Genomic DNA, 13,457 nt, shown 5'->3' with positions numbered 1-13,457 from the left:
ATTGGATTTAAAACCGACCAAATGGTACCAACTAAAAGGAAAGAACGCTTTGAAGAATAACTGTGAGTGCTGATTCCTCCACTTAGAGAGATTACACTGATAATGAGCAGTATCAGAGATAATTTATTCATAAAAAATAATCTTGTGCCTTGTTCACTGCTGAAATCTGAAGTGCTGGAAGTGTGCATGTGCAAGAATATAGTTTGAAACCTAGCAACTCATTGTATAAAGCCACTTTAATCAGGATTGCTGAAGATACTTTCTCTGCTCACTGTCACATAATGCACATGTTTCTAAACATCCATCTGTGTTTCTTCTGTTTCTCTGACAGTGACTGCTTTTTAATGTTGTCCTCAGCAAGGGAATAATCAGGTTTAGGCTACAGACTTCAGTGTTGTTTCCACTGATGTTATGGCAGTATCCCCTGTACTAGGTGCTTACAGAGGACTGACTTGAAAATAGATAATCTCTATTCATATATTTGTTTTAATAAGACACTAGAAACATGACTATTTTACTTGAATGCTTCTTTATTCCATAGTTTGAATATTTAAGACCTCTCTGCTGTGTTAAAAACAGGCACTGTTCAACTTGCCTAGTTCCTAATCCTATAATTACGTATGCATGTAGTTAAGAATACAAACACTTCCCTTGTAATCACATGGAGAGGGATATGCTGAATCATGGCCTTTGCTATATAGTCCCAGTTTCTAGATGTACTCCCATAATTCACTAATAATAATGATCCTTTTTTCTCCTACTTAAAAGAGTATTGTATCAACACAGAAGGTTTTTCAGTGCAGGTTTTCACAGGAAAACATTTTTCTGTTCTAAGATTTATCTGTCTGAAGGCAAAGTAAAGAAACATTTTAACCACCCGTTCAGTAAATATTGATTTAGCTTTTAGCCAAGCTTTTTGTTCTTCAAGAAAAAAGAATGAAGGTATGAAATCCTATTGAGTGAACTGCCAAACTCAATGGTGAAATTCTCATTGACTTCAGTATAGATCGGGATTTCACAGGGATCATTTGGGTATGTAGCATGGGCTAGTTCTGATAGTATGGAGACTTACAGGGCACTCACAAAATAAAAAACAACATAAACTCAGCCATGCAGAACTATCAGAAATTGGTTAGACTGCCACGTAACTTTTTTTAGCTTTCCAATCACAAGCACACCTTCTCCAACTCTTCTTCCTGCTAAATAAATAAACCATAAAGAAAAGCCTAGAAAACACCAACTAGTACCCATATAGATTTTGTGAGGCTTGTATATAAAAGTAATACATAATAAAATATTTTTTTCTCTCAATCATCACTCAGGCATGATTGAAGCCAAGGACGGAGAATAAACTGATTAATCATTTTTTCTTTAGAACCTTGAAAGAAAACCTTTTTATAAATTTTATATATTCCTGTTAATGCTTTAGTACAGAACATTCTGAAATAGATCCAATGTATATTTCTGCTGATTTGGGTTTCACATGCTGTCTTGCACTTTATAGAGATAGCTTTCATTAGTACCAAAATAAACGCGATGCTGTTTTTACTCAGTAGGCATTGGCCACTATTCCACTCTTCCCGTTTATGTGTCAGTTGGAAATTGCTTGACAAAGACTCTGTTTCATGATTCCCCACTGCTGACATGCAACATCTTAAGATTCAAAACAGATAGGAAAGCTAAAAAGGCAACAGGTAGGTTGACGGCTCCATCTCCAGTTAAACTTGCTCAGAGTAACGAGCAGTAAGATTGTATTTTTTCTTCAGAGTGCAGGTGGAGAGGCCATGAATGAAAACAAATTTCTGAACACAGACTCCAGCACAGGATCAGCAGAAACAACCATCAAGCCGTTACCATTTAAAGATCCAAACTTCATTGTAAGTATATTATTTTAACAATTTGAAATTCTAAACTCTTCAAATAAAACATTAACTAGGATTCTATTTAACCATATTGCTCATGTAAATATTAACAAAGTCACCTTAACAGCTAAATAAAAGGTCAACAATCTTGAAGAAATTAACCTGCAGTCCATGCCACATTATGGTCCAGAGTGAACACTATATTATAACATGAAAATGGCACTGGTCCAGAGGCAGAACTATTATATTAAATTCTGGAACAAGGTAAGCGCAGAAGTTTTATGGTGTGGTATCTCACAAACTACCACAGCTAGAGAGGAACAATTAATACTGTTGTGAATGTAGGAATCCCATCTCCCAGTTCCTAGCCAAGGCAGGCTGCACAGCAATTGAAATAGAAATCAGCCAGAGAGTTATTAGTAACTGTCATTTTACTCCTCTCCTGGTCCCTAAAACTCTTAACAGACCTGTGGTGTCTGTTCATCCAGTGTTGCTAGATTTAGAAGCAAACACTCCGTGCTCCCCAGAAGCATGGCCTGCTGACGTTCAGAAGTCCTGTAAACTCTTGACAGCTGACAAAATACAGTCTGCTAAAACACTCCGAGATTTAAACTGGGGGAGAAGGTGAAGGAAGACTACAGCTAGCAATGCTGTTACTGCTGGCTTTGTTTTTAATATATTTTTATCTTGCTGTGCCAGGGCCAACTCATTGGCACACTCTACAAATGCTTTCTAGACAAGCAAACTTCTCAGACTGCTGGTCCTAAGCCAGTACTTAGAAAGAAGGAATTTATCCCAGATTTCATTCTGTATGAGTAAGATACAATATCCCACAGCATAAAACCTGAGTAATTGGGCATTGCACAGCTCACTAAGCACAGGTTTGTCAGGGGGTATAAAATTAGTCTGACTTTCAAGTTGCTCTATGTCTGGTTTGCAGACGACTTCTGTCATGAGGAGCATTCAAACAACTGCATACTTTGCTCACCCTAATCCTCCAGTGAGCACCAGCATCTTTGAGAAATGGGTCTTATTGGAAAAGCTCCATTTGTGCCCAGAGGCTTTCCATGTAGCTTCCATACAGGACTTAAATAGCCACAAGGCCTTGTGCTGATCCTTCAGTTCTTAGAGGGACGTCACCATTTCCAAAGAGGCAATACTACTGTCTGCATGCTTGAAATAATAATGAATGTACAGGACCTTTGGCAACTGCTGCAGAAATAATAGGCAGTTATAATAAAAACATGAAATTGTCCTCCCCAACACAGTTACTAATTTGAGAAGAAATACTGAGTTTTAACTAACTTTTTGTCGGTATGAATTGGTAGTAACAATTTGGATGACTTTTTGCATCCTTCCAGCCTAGCCTGCCTTAAAAGGAAGAAAATAAATCATGTCTATGTCTCATAAGTATGTCCAAGTTTGAACCATTAGCTCACTGCAGAGATTAGACTTAAAAGCAGAGAAGAAAGAAGAAATTGCCTTTTTCTAAACTTCCTAAATGGAATTTGCAACCCTTGGGAAAAGGAAGAAGACCTGGCAGTTATGTAGAGCAATGAATAGCTCCACCTATCCTTGCTCCAGCTTTCCCTGAACTTCACTGGTGCAGATGTAGCTTGGCTCATTTGCATTTATCAGTCATTGTCTTTTTGATTGTAGGTATGCGAGGTGATACCCAGCACCATTCCTAGGAGGCATACATGCATATAAACCCAGTAGTTGCTTTTGAAAAAACAGATTACTGAAAAAAAAATCATTATGCAATGATTTGGGGGAAAATTCTTGTAATTAATTGGAATTAGTAATGTGGTAGTATTTTCGTCTCATATTCCAGCAGTCTCTAGGATCTCTAGATTAATAAAGTGTTACCCTCAGAGCAAACATTTCCGTGTGCTTTCTATATTGGATATCCATTACCAAAACCTGGTATATCATCAGCTCATGAGCATCTTTTCTGAATATATCATATGTCTACAGAAAAAAGCTTTCTAATTGAATCCTTCCTCCTATCATTCTCAGCAATTTAACACGCTAATTTATAAACCAATCACAGCAGAACTGTGTTTGCAGAACTTTGCTGAGTTTTGACGAGACTGATGTGGCAGGTAGTAATTATTAACAGAAATAGCAACAATTCCCCAATTGTTAGAACATTTTCTTTTCTGAAGTAAAGCTGTAAATCTGTGTCCTTTGATCATTTAGTAGTAGTACAGTATGTTGTGCAGCTTCTGTCTCTGGAGGGACATAAATAAATTACTCTGTAGCAATCACATTTGATAACTAAAACTACCATTATAGTACCTTTGGCAAGCTTTCCATTAGTGTACCTTTCAAAATGTAAAATTGTCTTGGCAGCCAACATTCTATTTATTACTCTTTTTCTATTCTTCTGTCTTCTATCCTTTGAAAGAAAAATAAAATTTCCAGAAAGTTTCTCATAATATTCATTACATTGTACAAGATCAGTTGTGTTTTCTACAGTCACAGATAATTTGTAAAAGAGCTAGAGCTGCACCTGTAATATGCCATAAAACAGAGAGAGAAAATTTAGCCGTGTAATCACAGTTTTAGACACAACTTCATAGTAATAAGTTCTAATATGAGGGGAAGTACATACAGAATCCTGTAATCTCAGGCTAAACCTAATCAGGCTGATTTTCTATTTCCATGTAAAAAGCAGATTTTCATTTCCTTCAGTTAATAGTAAACATAGTAGCTTTGACACAGTCCAAAAAGCTTTGTTTTTCTTGCAGCCAAGATTAAAGTGTACAGTATATTAGCCTGCTGATGAAATAAATGAGGATAACCAATGGTTCATGACAAGATGAGACGTATCAGAAAGACTATGAAATAGAAGTGTCACGCTCTGAAATAGTATTCTTTCTTTATTTTTTCTCTAAATACAGTATTTTTAATTCTAGCACTCCGGCATTGGTGGAGCAGCAGCTGGCAAGAAGAACAGAACTTGGAAGAACCTAAAACAAATTCTTGCTTCTGAAAGGGCATTGCCATGGCAACTAAATGATCCTAGCTGTAAGCTGCTTAGACACTTTGCGTGTATTTATAAATAATAAAATCCACACAAATAATTTTCTTTAAAACAAATCTAAATTATTTCATCAGTGCATGCAGTATCCTGCTTGAACAGGGTCCAGTAGTACATTTAAGACTAGTCCAATCATACTTGCCAGTCCTAAGTGTAAAGTTGTGGGAAGCGAATAATTTGGAGTATTATGACCAAGTTCAAATACATTTGGGGAGAGAGTTTAATAAAGGAAATTTATTTATCCAAACCAGGTCAGAAAGTCCTTATTCCCATCAGATTTTTGTTACCTCTTCACTGCTGAGGAGCCTCATCCTCTGCATACAGCCCAGATGTCTTCTGATGGGTGGCTGCTGCTTGATTAGCTACATTTGAACTATTTTCGAATTGGTTCTGCTAAGCCACATACCTGCAGTAGCTTAGACCTCAGCCCAAGCTTCCTATCCAGCTCCTTATCCTAGATTCTTGGGAGATTTAAATCCTACATCCCCTATTCTGTTCAGCACAGCTGAAACTACACTATTAGCAGTCCTGATTAGCAGTCCTAGCTGGTGTACATCTACAGGAGCAGAGCTACAGCAGTGGTCTTAATCTAGATATACTTCAGGTCTACTTGTAAAGTAATGTAGCTGGAGGCAGAATGTGATCCTCAGATTTTACTTAAGCAAGTGGAGCCATTTCAGAATTGAGCATATGCATGTACTTTTTGTCAGACTTGGTGCTTTATCCAAAAATAGTTAGCCATTTTTTGAAGTGTTTTAGATGTAACTGTTATGGAAAAATGCAGACTACTGTGTGTTCCTGGCTATTGTAACTGACGATCTGCTGATGTGGCTATTTCTATTGCCTTCTGTTTGCAACTGTAAATTTATAGGATTTTTTTTTTAAGAAGGTGGGAAAAGAAATTCAGTTGCATATTTAAAACCAGCTGTCTGTGGCATTAGTGTCTTTTGAATTATGAGATGATGAGTTAGAAATTTGACATGAATGGAGCATTTGAATTGATCATAGCACCTGAACGAGGTGCAGGGGAGATCAGGAAGGAAGGAAGGAAGGAGTCAGGTACAAGATATTTTGGTAAACATCCAAAATTGGGGATTTAATTACTTAAACATTCCAAGTGTATCTTAAAATGTTTATGAATGAGAGTAGCTGTCTAAAGGGCACCAAAGAACAGCAATTTCCATAATTTTTTTAAACATTCAGACAATTTTCTAGGTCATTGACTGGGCTTACAGTGGTTCATGCTTAAAGATTTAACTGATTTAAAAGATTACTTTGCTTTTCTGGATTATAGTATTTCAGAGCTGCAGTCTTGAGCAATGTTTCGTGGTCTTAACGTACAGCATGCATATGATAATGGCTATTCTTTGCAAATAACCGACTGCAAGGGAATTCATTAAGACTTGGAAGAAATCACATTTCAAATTGCTCTCACATTTTTCCTTTTGGGGAGGGCAGTGCTGCTTACTGAACTGATACTAGAGAGGTGAGCAGAATCAGACTGTTGTTTACAATGCTAATAGGCTAAATGTTTTCAGGGGTAATTCAGCTTCATATTTCTTTGCGCTGCTAGTTAATAGAGACCTCAGAAAGTAAAGGCAACATTTTAAAGTATTGTTACCTATTTACATTTTGGGTTTATGTTTTAAAATATATGTAGCACACTGAATTTATCCCTTTGATTCTCTCTAGATTTTAATATTGATGCTCCTCCTTCCTTTAAGCCTGCCAAGAAATATTCTGACATTTCAGGACTTCCGGTAAGTATTTTATTTTTCTCTTCAAAATTGGCATCTCACTTTCCACAATGAAATAAAGCTGGTGCATGCTTTTGTGAAAGCTGTACTTGCTGAGGTTCCTGTTCAGCCTTGTGCTTAATAGTTGTTCAGTGATTTAGGGCCAAACCCCAAATACTGCCACTACATCACAAAATTCTTAGGTTGTTAATAGATGTCAGGACAGATTAAATACCTTTCCTGCCAAGTGGCTCCTATCATACCACTCTTCCAGCTCTAGAGTCTGCATTAGCCCTCATAGTTTCTGATTCTTTAGATTGTTACAGTGAAAGCTGGTGGCCCACCATCTCCATGACTCCTAACTTTGTCAAGCTTTAACCACACAGATTGAAACTTTCCATGCTGAGTGTTTGCCTGAGGCTGATTTATTTCGTTATATCTTTTAGAGAAAGTTTCAAAAAGATGGCTCAGCAATTTCCAGGAATGTGATTAGGCAAAGTTATATTGATTGGCCCAGGTTAAAAAAAAAATCTTGTTGTCATTACTCTCAAACTTCCCTTCAGAAAAATCAGCCTGACACAGACACTTGGCATGGGCGTTTTAAGAATTTAAAATACCCCCATGCTTCAGAGCTGGAACTTGGAGTTTGGCAGATGTATAGCCTGTGTCACAGATGGGCTCTTTTGCATGATTTTGTTAAAGAAAAAAGAAAAAAAGGAAAAAAAACCCAACCACATTTGACTTAGATACAGTTTGCACATGCTCCAAAAAAATCTCAGTAGTTACAATTTGGCAACTGAATTCCCCAGAGATTCTGTTGGCACAAAACGGGAGTAAAGTCATTGAATTCTGCTCAACAAAAATTTTGTATCTGCTGATGACACTGTTCCTATGTGACATGAATAATTTTACTTAAAACCAAACAGGTGTTAGTAACAGCATATCTTTTCACCTTAAGCCCCCAGTGATTTATTTTGCAGAAGCCTATGCATTTATTACAATTGAAATGAATGGGACTACTGTATTTTGGACTATAAAAAGGGTTAAGTAATGGTTACACTAAATAACTACAATAACAGAAACTTTGTAACATCAAATAGCCTTAGACAGAATTTCAGCGTCCCTTCCCCAAGTTTAATCTGTTTCTCATCCATAGGGTACTAGCCCACCTCACAGACTCGGTATCACCTCACAGAAATGCCTGTAAATACAGACACTTGTTATGTTGATGCAGGTTAACACAGCACCTTGCATTCTGTACACTGAATAAGGTGAAAGGCCCCATTAGGAGAGAAAATGGGTGAGCACTTAATTAAGGACTGCTTTACAGTGGATCCTCAGTGCAAGGCATCAAGGAATAGCTATAGTGCCAAATGTAATCCTGCACATCCTAACGTTTGAGTTCTTGGTTTGGTAGTGTATGTTTTGTTTAACTTTTTTATTTTTTAAGTAACACATTTAAATAAGACACCTAGGAGGTGGCATGTTTCCAGCCTGTGCCTTTGAGCGTGATTTGGAAATGGAGAGGGTTGCTCGGATTGAGGCTGGTAACCCTTGGTGTTCAAGAGGGAATGAGAAAGCAACATCTCCCTTGCAGATGAACTGGCAGACAGCAAATTCAAGACACTGATCACAAACTCAGGGCAAATAATTCCCTCCAGCCAGTCAGACTTACAGTCTTGTAAGAGTATTGCTTTGATATAATAGCAACTTGTTTTCAGACAAGGAGCAGGGGTCAGCTGAATAAGGAACTTTGTATAAGTACCCTTACTCTCTATAAAGATACAGTGGGTGGAGGAAGGGAGGATAGGTGGACATGTGAAATGGTAATGAGTAGATTTCACAAAACAGCAAAAATTCCATACTGGGTCACTTAATGCTGTTCATCTGTTTCCGATCCTCTCCCCTTAGAGTTGCTTTGCCAGTATTAGTAGCATTCACACCAGGTGTTATTAGAGTTGGTGCAACATCTCTGAGCTGTGAGGAGCTCATGCGGAACAGAAGGCATAAGGGCATAAGTCCCTTTCACTGCCCCATCTCTGAGGAACCAAATAAAGCTTTCCAGCACTGGCCTTTGATGCATTTCAAAACCAGTCAGTCATTGTAGCTATAGCGAGATGATGATGCAGTTTATAGATGTGAGTGAAGACCATGTCCCTACCAGCTAAGGGTCAGTTTAGCCATAGGAAATAAGAGTCTTCCTCTCAGTTCTTCAGTTTTTCTTTACCAGCTCCTCAGTTTTTCTTTACCAGCTCCTCCTTTCCATCAGTGATTTATGTACTCTAACTATTCTAGCTCAATATAAATACTCTCCTTTCTATATGAATCCATTCAGTGCTGTTTTTATTTCCTTTTTTTGTCTTTCCACTTTCTTTTTTTTTCTTCTTAATTTTTCATCCTCTAATTGGGTTGTGAGCCAAGTTTCCTATTTTACCTGGCCTGCAAGATTTCTCCAGACTGTGATAAAAATACCGTGTTTAAAAAAATCTTTTTTATTAAGATAACTGAGACAGCGTGTCCTTTAAATTGCTAAGCTAGAAATGTTTCATAAGAAGCACTAAATATATTTTCAAGATCATTTCCTAGTAGGTAGATATGTTGGGTAATAGAATATTTTAGAAATCTAGGATAAGAAAAATGTCCCTGTATTTTCTGTGTAAAATCTGAAAGCATTTGTGTAAGAATATATTTTCTATGGGAATGCTGGATTCCCCATGGAAAAAAAAAAAAAGTAAAATAAATTCCTTAGCATTACCCATTTAGGAAAGAATTAATATGGTCTAGCAGGTACAAAAAAAAGAGAAGTGTATTAAAACACTCTCATTAGTATACCTGCAGTTATATTAAATGCCACAATTAAATTCTACTGATCGTCTTCTCTTTCTGTGTGTAACACAAATGGAATTAAATTTACCAGTAGTCTAAGCAGAGCAGCCAATTTGTATTTGTAAGGCAGCCTAGAATTCAAAAGCTATTATCTACTATATTGACACTGCAAAATAAAACTAGTATTTCCAAACTTGCAAGATGAGTATTTAGATATTTTAACATGCAAAACAAATTTATTGTAAAGCAGATTAAAAAAACCACCAATCCTTCAAATGTTTATATTGCTCTTCCTTTTCTGAAAATGGATCAGCCGTGTTACTATAGAAACCGATTGAGATAACTAATTTATTGTATTTGAAGAGCATGCATCTGTGGCCTTTGACTTAGTTTCTAAATATGACAGAGTTTTTTCTTTGCAAAATCACCTTACTTCACTTTTCTAATCTGTTTTAATTATTGCTGAAGTAGCAGTATCATTTGTTTTCAGACTGAAGTCATGGCATAAATGACTCGTTACCATACATCAGTGTCTGCAAACAGTACAGCCCAATATGAAGTATCAGAATGGTGAGGAGCTGCTGTAATGTTTTTAACCTACATTGGTGCACAATACAAATTGAAGATATTGCTTGGCTAGTTTATTACAGAATTAGGCACATTTGAAAAGCAGTCTACTTAGTTAGGTTTTTCTTACACGAGGCCAGAGGTAAAGTATGAAATAAAAATTAATGTATACCTGCTGTAACCATAAAGTTACTACCAGGGATAAATTTACTCCTAATATCCTAACTTTGCCGTTTGTTTGAAAATGAATTGATGGCTTGACTGTTAGCTGACTACATTTAATTAACCTTGTGGCATTTCTTTTTAAAGAAACAAGCTACAAATAACACTTAATTTTCTGCTAAGTTTTATCAACCAGACAATTATGTGGATTGTTACCATGGTCAACAGATCCTTTCTAACATAAAGGTGGTAGAGGGCTCTGCACTTCAACGGTATGGATGGGGAACACTCCAGCTCTCCCTGGCCTGTTCTTTTTTAGTAGCAATGTCCTAAGGGATCTCAACTGCCTGTGCCTTGCAGCCTGCCACCATCTCCTGTTAAAGAAGGGTACAGAAGACCCTTTCAGAGCCTTGGCAGGCACTTGGTAATCCAATGTTGAACAGACAGTGATTGTCCTGGAGGCTGAAGGTGGAGAGGCAGTACCCTGAAGCCTGCCTTCTTCCAGCCCACCCTCCTGTGCTGCCCCCCAGCTCATCCAAGCTCAAGGTTTCTGTAGCAACAGGGAAGGGGAGAGGCTGGAAGGACACTGGCACCGCTCCCAGGCACCCAGGGTGCAAATACAGCAGAGGATACAAGCGTAGCCCAGGGTTAGCTGGCCAGGCGGCTATCCTGAAAGCAGGCATCTGTAGCAGAGCACAACACTGAGTTCACATTTCTTATCAGTTCAGTCACAGAACCATAAGCTGAGATTCCTTTGCTTTAACAACCACTTTATAGTAAATTAAAAGCTAAGTTGTATGCAGGAGGAGAAAATCAGTCCAAAGCTATCAGAACTCCCATAATTCAGTCTCTTTGTGGGTAATTTATTGGCAGTAGACTGACTCTTTGGAGAGCTGCCTTGAGAGAGACTGCACAAGGCACAGAGTTGCTAGGGTGAGTTTAGAGAGTTGAGGAATTTCTTTTGCACTGTGTTTTGTATGAAACTATTTCAGCCCTCTGTTATGTTTAATGCATTTCTAATGTGATTTTATAGGGGTCTGTTAACTTCTCATAAGTTCTGACACGAGGAGAAAGAAAAAAGTACAAACTTTTGGTCACATGGTAGAACAAAGGTGCTGTTGCTGGGAAAAGAAACTCACCATTTTGTGGTCTTGTAATTAGACACTTTTTTAGTATTCTGTTTTGAGATTTTATTTGAATAGTGTCTCTACCATTGTTTCTTTTTCAGGCAAATTACACAGATCCCCAGAGCAAGCTAAGATTTAGTACTATTGAAGAATTTGCCTATATTCGGATGCTCCCTTCAGATGTGGTTACAGGATACCTGGCTCTAAGGAAAGCAACGAGTATTGTTTCCTGAAGAGACCAAATATTGTTGTATATCACTTGTGAACAGTGCTAATTTTGAAAATCGTGATGGAAACTGACTGCAGGACTCAGATTCCTTAAAACTATCCATGGATTTTTACATCTGGAAGTAGTTGATGATACATGGATTTGAAGAACATATGGATTTAATTTTGATAAATGCTGATATTTGTTAGTTTGCCAATTTGTAAGCAATTTGGTTTGGTGAACAGAATAACTTAGACCTTAAAGATATGTATGTGCACCAGGATGTCTGAGTTATATTAATTTCTGTAGAGACAGGATTTCATCCCCACCCTGTATATTTTATATACTGCTCTGGCTCAGAAGACACAATCATTTTGAATTAAGGAAAAGGTACCATGATATCCTGACTTCTAAACCTGCCTTGCTGGATGCACTTGCCACTTGGCTATGAAGAAGTTTGTCCCATCTGTAAAATGAAGCTAAAATACCTAGCAAGTGCTGCTGCTGTGATGACTGTTTATGGTACTGAGCTCTGTGGAAATCAACAGCTTCACACAAATATTTGTGTGGAAGAACTGTCAACATAAATAAAGTTGGACTCAAGCTTGGTTTTGAAATATCCTAATAAATATGTATAACAGGATCAAATCACCAAGTAACTTAATCATGGCACTTTGTAGTTTTTGAGTGCTTCATTTCACAATCTGACTTTTCTACCTTCCCTAGTTTGTACAATATTAGTACTAATTAGTACAAAAAAAGTACTAATTTCCCATACTTTTTAAAAACAATGATAAAAATAGCAGGAATTCCACTGTCCAGTGGTGTTCTGACACTCAGATGGTCTTCAGCAAGACGAAACCTCCTACCTCAGGACACTGACCTTTGCACTGTGAGGTACCAGAAAAATAACCAATAGCAACTGAACATTGCCACCCTTTAGAGGAAGGAGACTGAAGAAGTTTGGACTCTTGCTGAAGGCTGCTGACAAGTACATGCCAACATCAAAATGACCATAATTTCCTGAAACTTAAGTCTAGGGGCAAGGGGGCAGAGAGTTTTCTGCCCATTCTTTCTTTCTGTCCTCTTCCTTATGTCAAGCTGCTAATTTGTTGTCTTCCCACTTCTGCATCTTTGTTCCAGCCCTAGGCTCTTGTCAAGAGAGTCTTCAGGATCAGCCATTCCTGGCCTTCAACCACACAGCCTTCATGGCCCTACTCCACCAACTGCCCTGTAGCTGTGGCACTTACCTCCCTTAGCTCTCTGAGCCAGTGGATGTGAGCCAGAAAGGCTGCTAGGCGAGTTACCACTTGCTGTGGGAATGCTCTGTTCCCACATGCAAAACTGCTGCATGGAAGGCTTATCCCATAGCTTGTTAGTCCTGGACTGCTTAGGTCACTAAGGAGGTGAGATTATGGGACTGCAGTCCTGTCTGACCCAAGCTCTATCATGGACGTTGGGATCTTGTGCAAGGTACCTCTTATCTCTGACTGCACAAGCAACATGCAGAGGTGACTAATTAGTGCTTAAGCTGTACCTTGAATACACATTTCTAGAGACATGATAATTATTAGAACAGATTTTTTTTTTTTCATTGAGAGAATAGATATGCAGAGTATTATTAATGCTAGTTTAACTTCAACTCCAAAACAGGAAAAACAATAATGGGACACATTGTTTAATGAAAGTCTGTGGGACTCATTCCTCAGTTTTTGTGATCTAATATTTACAAAAACAAAGTAATTTAGAAAGTCTTTGACATGCTTACAATAGATCCTTCAAAGCCCTGTACACCAGATAATGCTACAACTGTATCACAGTACAAAAAATAATAAGACAGGATATCTCTCTTCATGCCAGTAAGCATCCAAGCCACATTCTCTTTACATCCGAGCTTTAGAATGGATGTTTTTAACTTACTTT

General features: G+C 37.8%; 1 protein-coding gene across 2 annotated transcripts in view; it reads left to right on the top strand.

Moving 5' to 3' along the window:
- The window catches only part of INO80C (INO80 complex subunit C), a 31,858-nt gene extending 19,715 nt beyond the window's left edge, over positions 1 to 12,143 (top strand). For both annotated transcript variants that reach the window (XM_074825006.1, XM_074825014.1), the window contains 4 exons: positions 1,767 to 1,877; positions 4,784 to 4,895; positions 6,601 to 6,668; positions 11,428 to 12,143. In XM_074825006.1, the coding sequence (XP_074681107.1) occupies positions 1,767 to 1,877; positions 4,784 to 4,895; positions 6,601 to 6,668; positions 11,428 to 11,559 (423 nt within the window). In that variant the 3' untranslated portion in view covers positions 11,560 to 12,143. The remainder of the gene's footprint in view (positions 1 to 1,766; positions 1,878 to 4,783; positions 4,896 to 6,600; positions 6,669 to 11,427) is intronic.
- Positions 12,144 to 13,457: the final 1,314 nt, after the last annotated feature.

This window comes from Strix aluco, chromosome 1 (assembly GCF_031877795.1).
Source record: "Strix aluco isolate bStrAlu1 chromosome 1, bStrAlu1.hap1, whole genome shotgun sequence".
Classification (NCBI taxonomy): Eukaryota; Metazoa; Chordata; class Aves; order Strigiformes; family Strigidae; genus Strix; species Strix aluco.
The sequence above is the reverse complement of the archived record's forward strand: the minus strand, read 5'-3'. Positions and strand labels throughout refer to the sequence as shown.